General features: G+C 36.5%; 1 protein-coding gene across 1 annotated transcript; it reads left to right on the top strand.

The window, feature by feature from the left end:
- Positions 1-13045: 13045 nt before the first annotated feature.
- LOC131626295 (uncharacterized) lies at positions 13046-13697 on the top strand. The gene is made up of 2 exons (XM_058897125.1): positions 13046-13361; positions 13444-13697. Exons 1-2 carry the CDS (start codon positions 13215-13217, stop codon positions 13624-13626), a joined length of 330 nt encoding a protein of 109 aa, XP_058753108.1. The 5' UTR covers positions 13046-13214; the 3' UTR covers positions 13627-13697.
- Positions 13698-14971: the final 1274 nt, after the last annotated feature.

The raw sequence follows: 14971 nt of genomic DNA, 5'->3' as shown, positions 1-14971 counted from the left end.
GGGTTTTTGGAGGTCATAGCCTCCATTCCTCTTTGTGCCAAGAAACCAAACACACACACAACCAAATTTTTTTTGATTCTTGCATTTATCCTCACTAACACTCGTCTCTCTACTGTCATCAATCATCTAAGGTATGTTCTTCTTCTCCTTTCTTTCCATTAAAATAGTTTTAGTTGTTAGGTTTTTAGATTTAGGAATATTTTGAATAATTTTGAAAAATTAGGGTAGAAACCACGCTTTGACTGTAAATATTGCTTGCTGGAACCCTTAGAAGTGAGGAGAAGTTGGTTCTCCTCTTCTGTTTTGCAGAAAAATGAAGGATTTTTCTGGGTTTCGCAGAGCGCGCGTCGCGCCCTGTCCAGCGCGCGTCGCGCCCTGGGTTCAACTTTGAAATTTTTTTTATGCATTCTGAGTATTTGTTTAGGCCTGTTTTGTGATTGATGATGAATGTGGACTGATGTGGGTTTTTAGTTGAGAGGTTATGCTAACTTTGTTTCAATTGTGCGTGTTTTGTTTGAATTACAATTGTGCAGGAATGGCACCTTTTTTGAAAAGGAAGAAGACTGGTTCTGGTGAGGGATCTTCCTCACAAGCTGGCAGGTTTGATCGGACGAAGTTTCTAGGTCCGGAGCAAGAGGCGAGGTACCATGAGCTTGAAAGCCGCGTTGTGTGGAGTGAACGCACGGTGATTCCTATTGACCACGGCCTCTTCCAAAGGGCGTGGACTGCTTTGTCTGAAACATGCTGGGACAAGTTGTTCACTCCACCACAATTCTATCAGGTGGAGATTGTCAGAGAGTTTTATGCAAATGCCTTGCCTCCGAGCAGTTGGTCAGGTACTGAAGCTTACCCGTTTAAAACATGGGTGAGAGGTAAGGCCATTGATTTTAGCAAATAGGCTATTTTTGATTTTCTGGATAACCCTCTTGCTTTGGTAGAAGAGTGTCAGTACCATCCCAGGTTGAATAGAGGAAATTGGGATGCAGACAGCATTAGGGATAGGATTTGCAGGACTGGTTTCACCTATACTCTGACTAAAGCTGGGCTGCCAAAGACTTTTACTCGTAGTCAGTTGACGGAGGAGGCTCAGTTGGTGACTTCGGTGGTCCTTTACAACATTAGGCCACGGAGTCACACTTCTTCCCTCACCATTGATACGGCAGGTTTGGTTCAGGGTATTCTGAATGGTGATAACATTGATGTGTCCAGGATTGTGGCGAATGAGCTGAAAAGAGTCGCCCTGAATGGGACTCTTCATGGAGATGGGGTGAAATGTAGGTTGATTTTTCCTGGTCTAATAATGGGTTTGTGCAGGAAGGCTGGTGTCCGGTTCCCAACTGGTGGGATGATCCCCATGGATGGTATTATAGATGATATTTTTGCTAACAGGTACTGTTTGCCTGGAGGTCGTCCTTTTGGTGTTGCTGCTGGTGCATCTAACCTTCCCGATGCTTCTCAGGCTGTTCCGGTTGCTGCTGCACCGCCTGCTGGTCCACAGTATGTTGATGCAAGTGATTGGAACTATCAGATGCATATGGCGCATCAGAGAGCGTTTATGTTTTTGCAGGATTCTATCCGGCAGCTTTCTCTGCAGCAGCCTGTTGGTTCCAGGGATGATTTATCTGCCTATGCTTCATGGCCTGAGGGCAGGCCAGATCCTGAGGAGGGGATGGAGCAGGATGATCCGGAGACTTCCGATGAGGAGTAGACTTTATTTTTTACTGTTTTATGTTTTATTGTTTTTAGTTTTATGTTAGAACAATTTTTAGTTACTTTGTTTTTAATGTTTATAGTTTTGTTCCATCCTTTTGGATGAGGTACTTTGAAAGGCTAAGTTTACGCCTTTGGATAGTTAACACCTGTTTGGTGTGGTTTTTATTTTATATAAGTTCAGTTTATTTTATTTTTGCATTTATTTATTTTTAAGTAGTTTATTTTAGTTTAGTGTTTATATTTTAGAAATAATGGTTTGATAAGTTGTCCTGATGATTAATTAGCTGGAACACGAATTTTTGTTGCCACGATGAATTTGGATGATGCAACACAATTTGAGTGGTGATGATATAAGTTGAAAACTGTACGCGCAAGGTACATCCTTTATCATTTTTTTTTATCAAGTACCTTCGATTCTGATGCTTTTAATTATACAAATTAGTTGTCATTAATTTCTGTGGATAAAATTAGTTCAATTGTGAATCACTTTAGCCTAGCTGTAGTTGTGAGGAGACTTTCCACTGTGTATATATATAAATTGTGCTGGATACCAGCAATGTGCGTTTTAACTCGTTTTTATTATGATTAATCTTGCATTGTTATTAAATTGTGTTAAACATGAAAGTGATCAAGGCGTTTTGTTCTGTGCTATGAGAAAAACTTCCAATCCAAATATAACCTACCCGGTGAGTGTGTGAGTATTTGCTAACCACTTTGAGCCATTTTGCCAAGATTCAATCGGTATCATGTCATGCCTTATAATTGCCGATTTTTGATTTGAATCTTGATGACTTTCTTTGAACCTTGAAAAGTACCATGAAATGTGGTTAGGATTGATTCCTTTTCGCCTTAGAATAGGGAGCATTCGTGATTATGTGGTGGTAATATTCAAGTTGGGGAGAATAAAATTTTGATCTTGGTTGTATTGGTGTGTAGAAGAAAATAAATAATTGCTCAAGAGAGAAAAAGAAAAAAAAAAAAAAAAAAAAAAAAAGAAAAAGAAAAAGGAAAAGAGAAGAGCTTTGTATATAGCTAGTTCTTTTAAAATAAAAAGATGAACTCTTGAGCAATAAAATTGTGTGATCGGTTGATAAGGATGTGTGAATATTATCATGATTTGAATGCTCTCTTAGGAATTGACCCCTTTTGTTTCAATGGCCTAGAGAAATGACACTTCCTTGTTAACCAAGCCAAGCTACAACCCGAAAGTCCTTAGTGATTCATGCTTATATACTTTTTATATATCTTATGCTTAGATGAGTTTATAATTAATTCGGTATGTTTGCGTCATTGTCTGGTGAGTGTTAGGATCCTCCATTTTTGTTCTCTCAGTAGAGAAATACGTAGGTGTGATTCATTCTTGAACTTCTTTTGCTTTGTGGAATTTCTGACATAGAATTTGTATATAGGATTAGCATTGTTATCATGGTACTCTGATGAAAACTGGTAAAGATTGATCTTTGTGTACTTTTGGAATTTGAACCATTCAATTGTTCTTGTTTCTACCTTGTTGTTTCATTTGTGATATTTTGTGTTCCCGGAAATTTATCATTGTTTTGTTTGAGGACAAACAAGAGTTTAAGTTGGGGAGAGTTGTTAGGTGCCAAATTGTGTTTATATTTAGTTTAATTAATGGCACCTTTCGACCGTTTTTATCGGATATTCGTACAATTCCCTGAAGTTTTAGATAATTATTTATGGTTTATAATATTAAGCTTTCATTTTATGTTAATATGTGTTTTAGTTATGATTTTGTAGGTTTTAGCCAATTTTGGGGAAGTTTGGAGCTTGTTTTGAGCTTTGCAAGAGAGTGCCTGGCAGAAGTATGCGCGCGTCGCGCTGGGATGTGGGCGCGTCGCGCCCTGGGCAAGACATTTTGGAGCTTCCAGTCAGAGAGTAGCGCGCGTCACGCGCATGGGCGGTTTATAATTTTAAGTGTATTGGCGCGAAGCGCGCTGGAGGGCGCGACGCGCCCTGAACAGATTTCAGAAATGCTATATAAAGGAGTTTTCAGATATTTTGTGTTGGTTGGTTGATTTTGAGAGCTAAAGAACACTTGTGCACTGTAGCAAACAAAGAATCGAAGATTGGAAGCTTTGATCGTCGATTAATCGCCTTTGATGCTTGTTGATCTTCATCCTTTACTTCTTGAGCAAGCTACCATTTTCATGGATAGCTAAATCTCTTTTGTATCAAGATAAGATGTAATCTTCCTAGCCTTTTGTAGGTTTTTCTTGTGAATATATGTGTATGAACAAGTGATGATCAATATAGATGGTTTAGTTTGTTTATTAAAGCCTTTTCTTTGGTATAAGTGTTTGAGACATCAATATTTGTATCTAGATCTAACTTTATCATCTATCAAACTATAAATTGCAGACATGGATTTAGCGTTTGATGTTTACTTAGTATCGGTTTTAAAACGTTATTTGTATTGTTTAAACGGTGGAGAAATCGTCGGTTAAACAATACGGTAAATCTAACTATATCGTTGCGGACACGGACGATATAGACGTCGATACGTAATTATGTTGATCGTTACCATGTTCATATACGTATATTTATAAGGAGACATACAAATTTAGGTCGATGAAATCGAATTTTGATACATTTTCTTTAACTTAGAACTTTCATTAATTTACTCTTTGCTACTAAAAGAATTGAATGACCTTTTGCAAACCCAAATTTAAAGTAACCTTAACTCAAGACAAAATAGGCTATAGAACGGCGGTGATATCGCAATAATCCCTGTGGATACGATAATAACGAAAAGTACACCACAATACTCTTTCAACACCAAGCATCTCTATACGCTGGCAGATCGGCATGAGATCAATGACGTGGTCATCCTCGGCCTGCTGGTTCTCCAGGATCTCCTCGTGTGCTGGCCTAGGAGCGCCGGGAACGTCGGGTCTCAGCAGAGGATGTGACACCCGATAGAACCATGTGACGTATCCCTCCTCACTGTGCCAGTCCTGTGTGACCCGAGTGAGACGGTACTCCTGCGGTACCACATGATGCTGCCAATCCTCCCATATGGCAGTGAGCTGCACTCAGGTCACTGTGTCGGGAGCAGCCTCAAAGGGCGACATGGGTATCCGCTGCACGAATCCGAACTGACGCATGCACCGCTCAGGGAGATACCGGACCATGATGGTAGTCCCGCATGCCAGCCAGCCAGAATATAGAGCAATGCCGTCAAAGGGGACAATCTGAGCGTAGTCGTTGTACGGCCTCCAGGTGACGTCGTCGTGCATCGTGCGGTCCAGGTATCCACGGTATGGTCCCATCGCATCGTTCCCCCTCTGAAAAACGTATCTGGCGGCCCTGGGCATGGCGTCCACGTACGCAGGATCGATGTGAAAGCCGTGGATGCGAGAGAAGTAGGAGATGATCCAGCTCTGAAACAAAAACATGATAATGTATTAAAAATAAATACGAAACATAAATAAATAAATAAATACGATAATGTATTAAAATAAAACGTACCGTAAGTAATGTGCAGGATCCGACCAACTGCCTCGTCCTCCAGTTGGAGGCCTCATTCAGCTTCTAGTAGAGGTATGCCAGAGTAGCTGCCCCCCAGTTCCACTGGTGAACGGTATCCAGGTCCATGAAGTAGCGGAGGTAGGTCACGTCGACGTACCTTGCACTCTTGTCCACAAAGCATGCAGCGCCTACCACATGCATGTACCAGCACCAGAGAGCGCAACCGCGGTGATACTGTGTGAATAGCTCGTCACCCTCCTGCTCGGCATCGGCCGCCGCGTCCAGGTGGTGCTCAAAATAAGCGCTCAGTGTGGTGAACCGGATATGAGGTCCAGATGTCGTGACGCACTCAAAGTGAGCAACCTCGTGCTCCATGCCCAAATAGAGCGTCATCCACTCAATGGCCTCGACCCTCTGGATCCGGGAGTGGTGCAACAGCGGCCCCCTAATCGGCAGGTGGAGAAGACACTGCACGTCATGCAAGGTGATCGTCATCTCTCCAACCGGCAAGTGGAAAGAGGACGTCTCCTTGTGCCAGCGCTCCACAAATGCCCCCTGCATGCCGGTGCTGATGGTGGTGTACCCCGTCATGCAGAGCCCGCTAAGCCCTGAACCTCGCACATGGTCGTTAAACCACTCAGCTGCTGGTTTAAACAGACTGAAAATCTTCCGGGCGTGGTTCACCATTTTCAACGGCTCTCTCTCCTGTTACAAAAAAAAACAAATAAGCGACATATATTAAATAAGCGACAAATAAACGGTTAAATTATAAAAAATGGTGACAAATAAACGGTTAATTTATAAAAAATACCTCTCCCTCCCAGATACGCCGAGCGACGTGATCGTGGTAGTGAATCAACACGGAAGTGTCAATGGGCCCTCCCGGATAGCTGTCCTCCTGCTCATCCTCCTCCCCTGCTGGAGGGTCAACATCCGGTACCCCCTCCGGCTCGTGGTAGGGCACTGCCGCCACCTCCTCCTCATCTTCATCCTCCTCCTCCTTCTCCTCTCGCTGGCGGGAAGAAGATACCCGAGCCAGCCGACTCCTAGATCCTGAAGCATATGTACCCTCTCCGTCGCCCACGGAAACTCGCACACGTCGTCCCCGGCCCTGCCCCCGTCCCTGTGTCGACGCCAGCTGCGCCGCCGCCCGCTCGCGTCTAGCCGACGCAGTCTGGGTCTCCCTACCCTGTCTGATGCGTGATGGTTGGTTGCCTGACATGTTCCTGTAAACAATCGAAATCGATTAATATGCGAGACAAATGAAAAAACAAAAAAAAATGCACTTCTGATACAGTTCGGAAGTTCATTTCCGAAAACTGGGATGGAGGTGTTTTCGGAAATGAACTTCCGAAACACCCCTGCGCAGAACTTCTCTGCAACCTCCAATGGCAGACCCCAAAAACCTAAACCAAAACTATTTTTATGCCTACTAAACATCCTAATATCAGTAATAACCTATCTTAATGTGATTTTTTCAGTTTCTAAACATTCTAATAGAGTTTATTCAAATGGATCTAAAACTTGAAAAAACAATGAGAAACTTACCAATTAGTGTTTGATGATGAGTTTGGTTGAGTTTGGAAGAAGAGTTTGGCTACTTCACACTTGCTTTTGCAGAATTTTTGCAGAGAGTTTGAGTTTGGGTAAATGATTAGGGTAAATGATTAGGGGGAGGGGGTTGTTTTGCTTAATCAGCAAAACGCGCAGTATTTCGGAAATGAACTTCCGAAATGCTGTTTTCGGAAATGAACTTCCGAAATAAGGCAATTTTTTCAAAAAAAAAGCGCTTTCGGAGATGCATCTCCGAAAACACCTTTTTCTTGCATTTCGGAAATGCATTTCCGAAGTTAGGGGTAGTTTGGGTTTTTCACCAGAGGTGGACTAGAAGGTTGAGAGGTAGCAAAAAAATTTTCTATATTTATAGGGATTAAAAACGTATTTAACTCTAAAAAAAATTGAATGAATACAATTAAGTAGAAGAGAATGAAGTAAAATACAAATCTAATGGTTATGATTAGTGCTGAAAAGGAGGCAGGAGAGACTGAACAACAAAGGATCCATATCCATTCCTTTGAGAGGGAACGAACAAAATTGAGAGAAAAAAAGAGGAATTGTTGACAGGATTTTAAAGGTGTCGTAGCACTAGCATGATCCTCTTATGATCCACCACTTTTCTAATCTATTGAACTCAAATAAGAATTTTCTCTCAAAAAGGTTATACTTATAATTAAAATTAAACAGGTAATAGGTTAGAATCATTCTTCATTTTTCAAAATAAATATGAATTTTTAAAGCAAAAAGCAAAGTCTAGACTCAGCCCATATCTCTATTATACCATCCTAATATTTTTCACAAAAAAAAGTCAAGTACGATTAATTCTCCAATATATTTATCATAATTAAATAAACTATATGTGTTATATATAAAGTATTTAAATTGATAATAAAAATAAATATATGTGCATCAAAATTTAGCTATTGTTTCATTTTGAAAAATTCTAACACGTAATGATAATCTCTAAAACATAAGACATAAAGTTTAATATCTTTCTTTAACTTTTTATTGAGCATCGTTGTTTCCGCACATCTTTAATCTCCTTCAGATGTGTTCCGAGACATATCCAATGAGTATCGATGGTGTGTTGATACAAGGAAATAGAAGAAACAAGGAAATAAAAGTAAACGACACTTGTCTAAATTGACTGCAAACACATATCGTTCGAGTGTCATACAAGACATGAATATAATCAGAGGTGTTCGTGCTCAAACTCCTTAGTCTGAAGCCCAAAAGAGTTACCTTATTGGAAATTAGTGCTCAAATAATCAACTTCCCTACAAAGCTCATTCATATGAAATGGAGGTGGAGATTGTTGATTTTGGACCAATGTCATTAGGCTTTCTACCTTATTTGTCAGGGCCTCGACCTGCTTCAATAATTCAGTGTTTATATCAGTTGCTTGAACATCAAGTAACTTCTCCATCACAGGCCTGTCATGCTGCCGCTGGAAATCTGTAGAGGTCATCTCATCTAACAAATCATAAGCTGCCAATGTTTCTATATCGCTCATTTTCATCAATCTTGATGGAGGAAAGTACCTGGCCCGGAACTTAGTAACAAGCTGGTCCCAAGTTGTGATTGATCTGGCTGGTAGTGACCAAAACCAGCGACCCGCGTTATCCTTCAAAGAAAAAGGGAATAATCGCAATCTGAATCCATCTTCGCAGAGTCCTTCGTGTTTTGTGGTAGAACAGATTAGTAGAAAATAATGTAGATGCATATTGGGGTCTTCAGAGGGTAACCCGCCAAACTGATAGAATTTCTTGATAAAAGACATCAAAGACGGTTTGATCTCGAAACTAACATCTTCATCAACAGGAGGAAGGACAATGCAGCTTTCTATCTCCGAAGGCCTCGAGTATTCCCCAAGAGGCATTTTGGATTTCTCTGCCATAGTTCTGTGATTCATTCGATATCTCAATGATTCAATCTACTAACAAAATTTCAACCATATGTTCTAACAGTAAATTAGAAGACAATAAAAAGAAAAAAAAACTACATAAAACTAGCCATGGAGAAGTTTTTACTATGTTAGTGATCAATTCAATTCAATATTCAATAAACACAATCATTCAGTAATAGTATCTCTTCTAATCTCTAAACTTTCATTGTGATCTAAAACTTAAACTAGTGTTGTTTTACATATTTGCTATGCATCAACGTAGAGTCAAGGAAACTACTAATCAATTCAAGTCCATCAACCAGTGAACTAAATTCAGAGTAATTAAAATTGAAAAAAAAAAACTGAAGGAGTTAAGGTACCTGAATACAAGAGATGAGAATAGAATCCAAATTATATTGGTGATCGCCTCCACAAGGGGATGAACCCTAACCTAATAGATTTTTTTTCGTCACACGGAGTGGCCTAATAATATGCTCATTCTATAACTGCAATATAAATGCCATTACTAATTACAATTTAATAGATTAATTTTTACAAAAATATATCACGATTAATTACACAACTACCCACTGTTTTCATTGTTTAATTTCATACGATAAATTTAAATTAATATTTATCTTTTAACTATAAATTTATGTTGTTCAATACTAATAATACCATTTTTTAAATTATAAATATAAATAATTTGAATATAATAGATATTTATCATTTTTATAATAAAAACTCAAAAAAATTACAAGTCAAAATTCTAGATTTATTTTCATCAAATAAACCTTTATTTGTACAAAAAAAAGAAAACTCAACTTTAATACTTTATTTAATTAATTCAGTATATATATATATATATATATATATATATATATATATATATATATATATATATATATATATATATATATATATATATATATATATATATATATATATATATATATATATACACACGTTGTTAACATGGACTTAACACATTTCTGTGGTTCCGATATGATGTAAACCTTTTTTGTGCCCTAATGGGTTTTCGACACAAACTTAATACATCTATGCAATTCTAACACGGTTTAAATCTCACTGTTCGCATGAATGTGTATCCAATAGACTTAACGCATCTCTACCATTATGATACCGAAGACACATTCCATGCCCTAGTGTGTATTTGATACAAACTTAACAATCATCTTCTAGTTCATGTTTTCCCGAATTAAATATTTGCCATTATTATAAATTACTATACAATCAAGATCAAAGCACTATTTGGTACTGACATTAAATTCATGTTAAACTTAATCACAAAACTCACATCTTGTGCATTGAAACCTGGTGAAAATGATATAGTTCCTGAATACCTTGTTATTTCCATATGGCCAATAGGTAATCTAATGTTAATTGAGGTTTCTTTTCTTGTATGAATCAAAGAACTTTATTGAGGAACAAACATGGTCACTTGCACACGATTCCACAATCCATGATCCAGTATTCAAGTGATTTAAAGAGTGAGAGTTTCTAGATATACTTGAAGTGATGTATGGGTTGGCATATGATATCATATTTACTTTGCTAGAGGAAGCACCAAGATTACCAAATGAGCTTGATGAAGATAGCATGTTCACCAGCTGATCATATTGGTCTTTTGTGAAGGTATATAAGTCATTTCCTTTGCAGGTATTGGAATCATCAGCATCCTACCTTCATTCAATTCAAGTGAATAGAGTTTTTCTGTTGCAATATTCTTACCAAAGTTTGTATGAAAGCCATGCTTCCTATAGCATGTATCGATTGTATGTCCATTCCTGCCACAATGAGTGCAGACTTTCTTGTTACCAGGAATGAATGAAGATCTGTTTCCGCAACCTCTACCTTATGATTTCCTATAATTTGTAACTTTATTTAGAATCTTGGAATCATCATAATACGGGACCTTGAATTACCATTGAGAAAATTTTATTGAGATTAGGTAACAGATTCATCAACAAAATCTAAGAAATAACTAGATCGAATGAGTCATTCAAACCAGTGATAAATTGTATTTAACATGTGATCTCATGTCGATGTTTAGCATTACTTAGACCTATGATACAAATCCAACGATGTGGACAAGAACATATAGTTGTAGGGAGATAAGCTTCAAGCTATCCCCAAAGAACTTTTAAAGCAGTAAAAAAATTTAGAAGCAGAACATGAATCTTGCTTCAAGTCGAAAATTTCACATTGTAACTCAGACATACAATTGTAATCACCTTGTGAGAATCGTTCTTTGAGCTAGTTCCATACATCAATGACATTATCAAGGAAAATGATACTCTGTGCAATCGATTCTTCAGCTGAATTCATGATTCAAGAATGAACAAACATGTTACAGCGATTCCAAGTCTCGAAAATCGGATCAAACTTGACCAGTACAATATGGCACCATCCACAAATCAAACTTGTTTTTCCCGCTCGCATGGATCTCGCCCATGCATAAGCGTTTGAATGAGTTAGAATCAGTGTAACCAAAAATGAAAATGGACCATCTGAAGGATATACATAATACACAGTTCCAGGCTGTTGAGGGGAATATTGGACTGAAGCAACCGAAGTTAGAGCATTGTTGGCACCATTGACAACAACATAAGCATCTCAAACCATCGTGAATGTTGAAAACGAGAACAAGATAAGGATGGAGATGTGTATCAGATCTTAAAAGAGCTCTGTTACCATCACGAAGATTCTCATCATCATGATGAAATCAAAAGAAAAACTTAAAAAGTAGAGATAAATGGTATGGATGAAGCTATCTCATTGATTAAATAGAGTTAGTTACATGATGTTTATATATATATATATATATATATATATATATATATATATATATATATATATATATATATATATATATATATATATATATATATATATATATATATATAGAGTTAGTTTTTCACAAATCTCAACTAAATAACTATAATCTGTTACTAATGTTCTAATGTGAAAAGCTCCTCTACAGTTGGTGTGCACTTAACAATGGTGGATTGCATGATAAAGGTATTCGTTAACTTGTAGTGCAAGTTATATATCCACATGTGCTTTAACAACAACATTTCCTCCTTCGTGTCTCAATTCAAAATATGAAACTTTCATAATCTTAAGAATCTACCTCTTATCCATTAATCCACCACAAACTCTTCACTCTCATGCATAATCAATCTCCTTCCTTATTATAGATCTAGTTCTTGTTATATAATTTCATTATTTTTGTTGAACTTACTACTTTTATTTGCATTATTATTATTGTTATTCAATTTTAATGTTACATTTTTCCTTTACATTTAACATTTGTCATTTGATTTGGGTGATTTTGCTAAAGGTTTAGAGGACTCATTATTTTATTTTATTTTGATGTTAAGACTTGTACTTAATATGATTTTGGATAAGAAATGATGACTATATAGTAATAGTTTTATGTTACCACCTATTAAAAAATAATTTATCATTGAATTTTTTAAATCTTGAGTTTGATTCTAGTGTGTGTATTGAGCATTTATTCAAATTTTATGGAAGTTTTTTTTTTAAAATAGTTTACAATCCATAATTTTATGTCAATAAATATTTTTATTTTGCAATACATTGGATTAACAACCATGTGGTCCGACTAGTGACCTACCAGTCTAACCAATAATTCAATGACCTAGTATCTTAACTAGAATGATCACTTATACGAGTTTTAAAACATTGGCATTCCCTCTTCTCATCATCTGACGAGGCCGAAGGCATACAAAATCTAAGTTGACGAAGAACAACAAGTTAACTCGTGTTTGTCACATGTCTCTATTTTCCTCTATTTTACAGAATTATCGTTGTCATTGTCTAGAGACTTTTTTCCATAGATCTAAATACTCCTATAATTCATGAAAAATTAACATGTTATAGACCCTAATTTATATGTATGCTTATTTATATAGCCTCCACGCTAAAATATATTGATAGTTTTTAATTGTTGTGTTGAGCATGTCTCATCTCTTATATAATTGGTTACATAGCTTCACAAACTCAATTTAAATATAGGGCCGTGCTAAACTTTTAGTTTGTGTAAAAAATTTATTTTAAACACACTTCAAACTTGGAAAAGCATATAAAAGTCTTATGTAATTATGATTTAACCGTGATAGTAAAAAAAGATTATTTAATTACAGTTTAATCATAGCAAATTTTAAGAGCACCTTTGGGTATTTTAATTATTCACTAGTTGGCAATAGAAAGAGAACTGTCCCCTTGTCAAAGGATCCATAAAGTTAGGTTCTTTGATTAAAAAATAATGGGGTTAATAGGTATTTCACCCCTGCCATATATGGGTCTTTTGGCTTTCCCCTGTAATTTTTCTTTGTAAAAACAACCTTGCCACATGAAGATTCCCTTGATTTAAACCTTCACGTGACCATTCGTACTCGGCAGCGTCCATTCATTTTCTTCATAACCCTATTTGTCTTCTCTATCTTCGTAACCTAATTAATCTTCTACCTTCTTCGTTCACGTTCAAACCAATTAGCGCGAAAATGCGTATTTGGGATTGCAAATGTCATACAACAATTTATCCTCAATCAGTACTTCGAATGGAAGACAAATACCTAGATATGGTTGCAATCAGGTCATGAAGATGTGGGTTGAAAATACAATGAAAAATTCCAAGAGGAAATTTCGGAGATGCAGGAATCGGAAAAAGGTACGAAAATTGAGTTACGGTGTTTCTTATTTTTTCGTTCTTCCCTAAATTCATGTTTACTTTGGTTCTTAAATTAATGCAGATAGAGATTAGCTGCAATTTATTTATTTGGGATTATGAGCTTGATGAAATCGAGTGGAAATGTGGAATTAAGACAATTGACAATAGCTTAGTAGTAGATTGCAACAAAGGGGAAGACATGATTGGTTACATGAAAGATTTTGGCAAGGAATTCAGAAAGGAGTTTGGGAAGGAGTATGCCTAGGATTCTTTCTCAAATAAACTTGAAAAAACTAAGAAGAATCTGCAACTTGAAAGGAACAAAAGTTATTGGTTAAGTGTTGCACTAATAGTGTCATGGTTGTTGTTTGTCATTGTATTCAATATGCTTTAATTGTTTCATGACATATTGAGTTTTCAATGTATATGTTGTTATACTTGTATTCAATATGTTGTAATTGTTCCATTGTATTCAATATGAGTTTTGAATTTATCTGTTTAATGAATGAATGAATGGATGGGTTTGGTTCTGTTTGAATTGTAGTTTGAATTGTGAGTTTCAGTTTCAATGTTTAGGTGTGAACTGTTAAAATCTAACTGTCATAACATAATAATTGACCACTAATTATCATTCCAAATGAGAATTTAGAAATAAACAGAAATTGTCATTACTAAATAGCATATATTGTGCAATCTTCATTACATATAATTAACCACGTCAAAAAGCACAGATTATGCAATTGTCATTATATAATAATATCAAACCCATTCAGAAAGCACATATGGTGCAACAGACCAACCAATACAATAAAATTTTCATGAGAATACCAATTAAACACATAACAACATAACTGTTATATGATATCATTGTGAAAACCTTCTAGAAATATCATCCTAGTTGTTTCTTGTGTCAATGTGCCCTCTTCATCCTCAGCAATCATCTATGGTATATTGTTACTTGCTCCAGGCCATTCAAAAACTCCATCAGTTGAATGAGTTCCATTTCCACCAATTTCATCCAATTGCAATAGTTGCACCATTTTCAAGACTTTCACCAATTTCAATATTGTAGGTATTGGCATAATCTCTGGCAACCAATATTGTGGCATTAAATGATAAAAAAAATTTATTCATTAATACATCGCATTCATGGTAGAAGTTGAAAGCATGTTTACACCAAGTCTTAGTTGGAACTTTCATCAGCCACTCCCATGCCTTTGTGCCAAGCTTCTTCAGTTCCTGCATTTTTTCATGCTATGCTTGGTAATATGTGGCTTTGGCTGCACCCATCATCAAATCTCTGATTAATGTACCTCCACCAAATTTCTTTTTGAAGTTAGCATATAAGTGTCTTAAGCATAACCTATGTTATATCCTTTAAAACATCTCTTCAAATACACTTACCAATCCCTATAATTGTTAAACGACAACAACACTTTATCAGTTAAAACACACTAACACCATATCAGTTAAACACTATAAATAAAAGTCATACCTTTTGTTGGTATGATATGAAGACATACCTTCTTTCTAGCCCTATGCCCTCCATTAGCAATTGTAAAAACCATTTCCAACTTTCTTTGGTTTCTGTTTCAATAACTCCAAAAGCC

Source organism: Vicia villosa, unplaced genomic scaffold (assembly GCF_029867415.1).
Source record: "Vicia villosa cultivar HV-30 ecotype Madison, WI unplaced genomic scaffold, Vvil1.0 ctg.000282F_1_1, whole genome shotgun sequence".
Lineage (NCBI taxonomy): Eukaryota > Viridiplantae > Streptophyta > Magnoliopsida > Fabales > Fabaceae > Vicia > Vicia villosa.
This window is presented reverse-complemented; position numbering and strand designations above follow the sequence as displayed.